General features: G+C 39.9%; 1 protein-coding gene across 2 annotated transcripts in view; it reads right to left on the bottom strand.

Moving 5' to 3' along the window:
- Positions 1–1,574: 1,574 nt before the first annotated feature.
- Positions 1,575–6,741, bottom strand: part of IDH3A (isocitrate dehydrogenase 3 (NAD(+)) alpha) — a 14,191-nt gene continuing 9,024 nt past the window's right edge. For both annotated transcript variants that reach the window (XM_018552807.1, XM_018552808.1), the window contains 6 exons: positions 6,132–6,265; positions 5,786–5,888; positions 5,152–5,216; positions 2,940–3,024; positions 2,000–2,152; positions 1,575–1,884 (listed from right to left, as the gene is read on the bottom strand). In XM_018552807.1, the coding sequence (XP_018408309.1) occupies positions 1,801–1,884; positions 2,000–2,152; positions 2,940–3,024; positions 5,152–5,216; positions 5,786–5,888; positions 6,132–6,265 (624 nt within the window). In that variant the 3' untranslated portion in view covers positions 1,575–1,800. The remainder of the gene's footprint in view (positions 1,885–1,999; positions 2,153–2,939; positions 3,025–5,151; positions 5,217–5,785; positions 5,889–6,131; positions 6,266–6,741) is intronic.

The raw sequence follows: 6,741 nt of genomic DNA, 5'->3' as shown, positions 1-6,741 counted from the left end.
CAACACTGCTTTTATACAGAGGGCTTGTGAGTAATCCACAAAAGATGGGACACATGTAGAAATTGTTATCATAAACTTAAGGCTTAATTTTACTTACATTGATGCAGAACAACTGTGAGTTATTAACCCATTACTTCTTCCCTGAAAAATACCTTTTTGTAGAACTCTGAAATTAACATTATTTTTCAGTTTTTGTTAACTTAAACTTCTTCTTTTCACCTCTGGCAGTTTACCACTGACCTTTGTACTATTGCAGGTTATTCACTGGACTTGAACTGCTCATATTTCAATGAAAACTTGAAAAATGGGGGTGTTCTAAAACTTGTGACTGGTAGTGTACATTATATACCGGGTTTCAATTTACATCTGTTTCTATTTGCAACCATTCCTTCAGGAACCTAACCCGGGCGTAAATTGAGGGCGACCTGTATATGACATAAAACAATACCTCAAGTTAAACAAAGCTTCCTTTTGCTTCAGGGATATTTGGATTATGTGATATTCCATTACTGTGTATAACTTTTTGTCATTTAGAAACTGGAAGCAAGCCTTCCTTGAATGCCAATGCTGACTATTCACATAATTCAATAAATCATTGATCATAGACTTTATCCATTAGTTTTAGTTGAATTTGAAAGAAAAGAAAAAAAAAATAGTTCACAGATCTAAATAATAGTTTAGCACAACTGATTTCTGGAATCTACAACCTCTTAATTCATGTGCATGGTCAGCATTAATGAGTTTAATCGCAAACACAGCCATTATTTTCAAATGCTAAAAGTGAACAGGTTACACACAGCATCTCATTTGCTATACTGTACCAATTTTGTTTTATTATTCAAGATCAGTCACTGGAATGTTAAATGTGATGTATTTGTAACCTAATTTCTCTTTTTAAGAAGAGTTTTACTTTTCAATAAAAGTCAAATCAACTTTGAACACCTTGCACATTTAATGGATATGCTTACAAAAACAAGTGCAAAAAAATGAAAGAAAAAATGAGCAATTCACTGAGGTACAAGGCAAGTTCACCCACAGAAGTACAATAAATAGAGCTTTCAAAATGAAAAGATTAAGGCAAGACATTCATAGAGGCGGGTTGAGATTTGGACTGTTCTTTGCTTTCTTATTACAGAACAATGTGCTGCAGCACCCCCTTGTGGTGGATTTGTTAACAGAACAGGGCTGGTAAACCACAATTTGGTATTATGAGAGTACATTTCATGTTTTACGATGCTCTAATGAAACATCAAATAGAATATTGAGAAATAAAAATCATAAATAGAGAGCCTTGTTATACAGCTACGGCTTATTTATGGAGTGTTTGCATTAAATGAATGCAACAGTTGCCTAAAGATATGAACAAATGAAGCAAAGATACAGCAAAAATATGCTATTTTGTTGATTATACAAATGTGTCATTTACTTGCAGCCAGGTGTTTTACTACACACTGCCTTGAAAAGCCTGCTGTATGTAGTTTGTCCCCTGAAGAACAACATGTTAACCAGACAGGCAATGACAAACACGAACAAGAAGTCACTGTGTTTAACATGGAATCTGATATGCAAGCAGAATCTCTCCCATTCTTATGTGGCTTTCTGATTGGCCTGTAAGGAACAGTTTAGATGCTGCATGGTGTCCTTTTAGTAGAGTGACCTCCAGCACATTGCCCTGCATACTCGTATATCATGTCACGTCTGAGGGGAAAAAGGCTTTGATGAAATAAGTCGCCATCAGCATTATATGATGTGCGTGTGGTGTCAGCTGGCTGAGCTGGTGACTGGAGCCAGTCAAATAAATTAGTCACTGTCCCGTATCCTTTGACAGATCTCATCTGTAAACTCGGAACACTTAGAGTTTCCTCCCAAATCTTTAGTTAAGGTCTGTAACAAAAAAACAAAAAGGAAAAAAAAAAACAGCTTGGTAAATTGCCTCTACTCAGATCACAGAAATTACAGCATTTACCAAGACAAATCCCTAAAAGAACACAAGACTCACCTTTCTAGCCTTTATGGTGTCAAAACATGCAGTCTCTATCTTGCGTGCATAGTCCTGCAGCTCCATGTGCCTCAGCATCAAGACTGCACTCAGTAATAAAGCGGTAGGATTAGCCAAGTCTTTCCCTGCTATATCTGGTGCAGTGCCATGAACCTAAACAGGACCATAAGAAAAGTTAAATTAGCTTACTTCTTCTAAGTCTCACTGATGGATTTTTTTTGCCTATTACCCATAATTGATTAAAAGGAGCTACCAAAAGCTATACAAAATAAGGTATTTCTTTTGAAGAAAAAAAAAAACCCGGTTTAAAAAATGCATGGCCTTGCTCAGGGACAATGCAGGGTTTACCAGCATTGGTGCTAGTAGCTCCCATTAGCATTAGGGGAATATGCTGAATGGGACACAGGCTCAGTGCCATGGGCCAGCCTTTGCCACCTACAAATTGGCACAGGCTCCCAATTCTAATGAGAGCTACACAAGCCAAAGCTGCTAAATCCTAATTTCTTCACTACAGAGGATTTAGTTCTCCAAAAAAGTGTCCATATTTTTCAGACTGTATTCAAACCTATGTGTTTTAATTGAAATCCATGCAAAAGCATGTCAATGCACATTGTAATAGACGTTGCAACACTTTTTGCAGTGAAAATTACACTTACAATGTGCATTGATGTGTTTTCTCATCGATTTTAAAGCTATGTCTCTCAGAGCAGAGAAATAAGCAGCAATGCGCTTTCTGTCCCCAAAAAAACAATATATTTGTTTGCCATAATAATAAAGAAAAAATAAATTAAAAAGTTTTATATGAGCCAATAAAAAAACAAAAACAAATGAAGAAAAACAAACCATAACATGTCCCTGTCATGTCTGTTTATTTGGAGGCTTTTTTTGTGACCATGTAGGCAACAACTCATGTTTCCACAAACACAGAAATTGTACTTACCGACTCAAAAATCGCTACTCCATTAGCACCAATATTTCCACTTGGTGTTACTCCCAACCCTCCAATTAGACCGGCACACAGATCACTTAAAAAAAAAGAAATAAACATTACAAAGAGACCTAATATTTTCCATAGAAAAGACACACTTGTCGGAGGACTAAGTTCACCCAATAGGTAGAGCATAATAGTGATTGGCCGATTTGCTATACGTCTCATTATATCCTTTAGGAACTCAATCACCAACACACATTTGGCTCAGCTCTATCAACCAAGTAGCCTCTTGTCAAGTAAATAAATAAAAATGCCAACAGGAGTGCAAGACTAATTGGTTGAACTCGATAGACTTGTGTCTTTTCAACTTGACCATGTACGTAATGGCCACAGTAGATGGGTCAGGCCGGGGAACACAGCTGGTGTCGTTACAGGAGCCCACCACTGTGACATAAGATGGGCAAGACTCCTGTATTTGATAATTCACATGTGTGCAAAGATGCGCTAACGTGGAGCACAGGAAATGATGCAGTTTCCCTGAATAGATGGCCCTATTTAAACCTGCCAGTCCTATGGATAATTGCTGAATGGTCTTTCAGCTTGTGTGTGTGTTCCAGTGTTCTGCTGCCTTTTACTACGCCTGACTGCTGCCTGCCCTTGACCCCTGCTTGCTCCCAGACTATTCTTCCGCCTTACGCTTCTGTACTTCGCTGCCCGATCGGTGTTGACCCTGGCCTGTCTGACTCCGTCCTGCTCAAGCAGTGTTCCTCGTTGTCCTTCCAGCTGCATCCACACCTGCTTCCTTGGAGACCAGCTTCGGGACTTACCCAGGCACAGTGCCCTACACACTCTGGCACTGGTGCTGCTCTCTGTCCTCTCACTCCCTGTCTCCACTCTCAGGGGTGTGGGACAAGAGTTGCAGAGGAGGCCACCTCAACTACCCGGTTCTCTACCAGGTATGTGATAGATATTGAGCATTTTAGGATGCACAGGCAACATCATGACACTGTCAAAAGCAGAACAACAACTACTAAGCGCCTAAATGTTAAGTTTTTTGTCATCTTCCACCTTCCAAACAATATTAATTAAAAAAATGATTTCTACACTTATTTATTAGGCTATTACAGCTGTTCAGTTGTAAACTACTGCACAAAAAAAACAAATATTTGCTACAATCATTTAACAGTGTCATTTATTAGCAGGGTGTATTACTGATGCTCCATGGCCGTGCTATGATAAGTATAAACAGTCAGCGATAGGAAGTGAGCAACAGTAATACCCAGCACAGAGCTTGTCTGCTGTCATTATCCAAACCATCCTTGTAGAAAACGAATTTCAGAAAAGGATTCTTACGCAGGGCCCAGGCTAGCATATGGCCGTCACTGCATTACATGTCCCTATTTTATCATGAATCACTTAACGTAAAGGATTAACCACTTTCCGGACCGTAATGTGGCCCACAGAAGTGGTTATACCAAGAACAGAGCTGCTGCTGCAGTCATGTTCTTGGTGTCATTTTAAACAGCAGGCGATAGCTGTTAAGATACAAGCAATTTGGCATCTATACAGCCGCCGGATCGTTTGTACTGATCAGCGGAATGTGCTGCCCCCACCCCCTCCGCTGGCTTCCCTGGACTCCACTGTCAGCCGTGTGGGCCCAGGACCAGCACAGTGGGTCTCCCCGCAACGATCGGAGAGAGATCAGCAGGCTTCGAGCCGCTGATCTCTCCCCTGATCACTGGACGCTGGACTTCCGGTGTCACGGTTTACATTCTTCGGCTCTTAGAGCCAGAAGAAGCTGGGGAAGCAGATCTCAGCGTCCACAGCTTCTTTGGGGTCCCTAGGTGACATTGTTTGGGGGTTTGAAGCGGTTTTCTACCCACAAATTCAGATTTTATGATGCGTGTACAAATAGTAATAAATTGCTCCGCACAGCAAGTGGTTAAAATTGTAGAAGGCTTGGGAGCTTTGAAACCTAACCTAGGGTGCTCCGTTATACTGACTGTCCTGCACATACCTGTTGATCAATGAGGCTGACCATCACAGTGATGAAACAATACTGAAGCAAGGCAAGGCACAACCAGGGACCTAAATCCCCATTTGAATAATCAAGTGCTCCATGGCTCTCATGCAGATACTAATATATTGATTTATGCGAAGGTACCTTTACATGCCTGCTTTTGTACTTGTACTGTTGGATAATTTGTGTTGTAAAACTAACCTTAAGATATCACCATACAAGTTTGGCATAACAAGTACATCAAATTGTGTAGGGTCCTGGACCATCTGTAAATTTAGAAACAAAGGCTGATTAGAAATAGCCAAAGAGGAAGGAGAACAGCACCTGGGTATTACAGTGGTTAAAGTGACACTAAACTCAGGAATTAAACCTTAAATATGCATTCAAGTACCCCAACTATTAACAAAAACGTAGCTTGTGTATCACTTGGCTGTAGATCTTTAAATTATCTGTCCTTCCTTCTGGAGGGTGGCTACTTTTGTTCCCCATGGTCTTTAAGTGTTTTGTAAATTAGCCACCGCTCCAAGGTCCCTCCCATGATGGACTACCATCTCACTAATTTGTATTGAGATTGTATTACATCACGGGAGCAAGCTTGGAGTGGTGGCTACTTTACAACACACACAGGGACCATGGGGAACAAAAGTAGCCACCCTCCAGAAGGACACTGCAAGTTCAAATTCAGAGATGATTAGGAGGATCTACAGCTGAGTGATACACAAATAAACTACATGTGGGGTACTTGAATGCATTTTTAAAGGTGTAACGCCTGAGTTTAGTATCACTTTAAATAAAGTATATGAAGAGGATTGGTTAGTATGACACACTAACTTACATTGAGGCACACTGTGTCCAAATACATTTCATTAAATTTTATGTCCTTGCAATTCTCTGCAACCTCTCGGCACTTCTTCAGAAATAATCCATCAGACATCCTCCTGAGAACCAAGCATAAGAGGGAAGTGAGCATACAGTACATTAGTAGAAATAAACTGGTGCTCTTCTACTCCATCACTCATCACATATTTCATAGGCCAACAAAAGATGTTAGAGTGCATTTCCTGATTGTGCAATGTTTAAGATTTATAAACCATAGAGCGGGTAAAAGCAACAAAGATATGTCAGTTATTTCAGGAATGCAAAAAAAGATTTGGCCTAATCCACTCTGTGCAGGAACTCACATGATATTAGCTTTGTGCACTGCAGTCACGGTGCTTCTTTGGTTATTTCTGGCATACTCAAAAGCAAACTCTGCAATCCTGTGGCTGGCCTGCTCTGTAATCAGCTTAATGCTTTGAACTACTCCATCCACAATCTGTAATGTATAAACACAAAAAAACTCTAGTTGTTTGTAATGTAACTAACTTTTTACATCTCTTTATGAAAGATAAACTTTTAATGTATTTCACACATTTGCTGATGTATAATTAAGATGGCTGATTATCTACTTAAATTGGAACTAAAGCCAAAAATGGTTTTAGGTTTCTTCTTTCACAAACTTTTGAGTAAAAAGGAAAAGGCTATAAATCAGCTGACGCAGCAGCGTTAAACAATTCTATCATGAAAAGTGTTGCAAATAATACATCTTACGAAGACATCCATAACTACAATGAGTGTGAAATAAAAGTATAGGGGGTAAAAACATTATCATGGCTAAGCGCCCTCACAGTTCAACCAAAGACCCAGCACTAGGATACACCCAGTGGTAGATCCAGAGGGAATTACATCAAAACAATTCTGCAGTAGAGAAGTTGAAGGGGGGGGGGGGGGGGGGGGGGTTTTTCGCGACCC

Source organism: Nanorana parkeri, unplaced genomic scaffold, assembly GCF_000935625.1.
Source record: "Nanorana parkeri isolate BGI_ZX_2015 unplaced genomic scaffold, ASM93562v1 scaffold97, whole genome shotgun sequence".
In the NCBI taxonomy this organism is placed as follows: domain Eukaryota; kingdom Metazoa; phylum Chordata; class Amphibia; order Anura; family Dicroglossidae; genus Nanorana; species Nanorana parkeri.
This window is presented reverse-complemented; position numbering and strand designations above follow the sequence as displayed.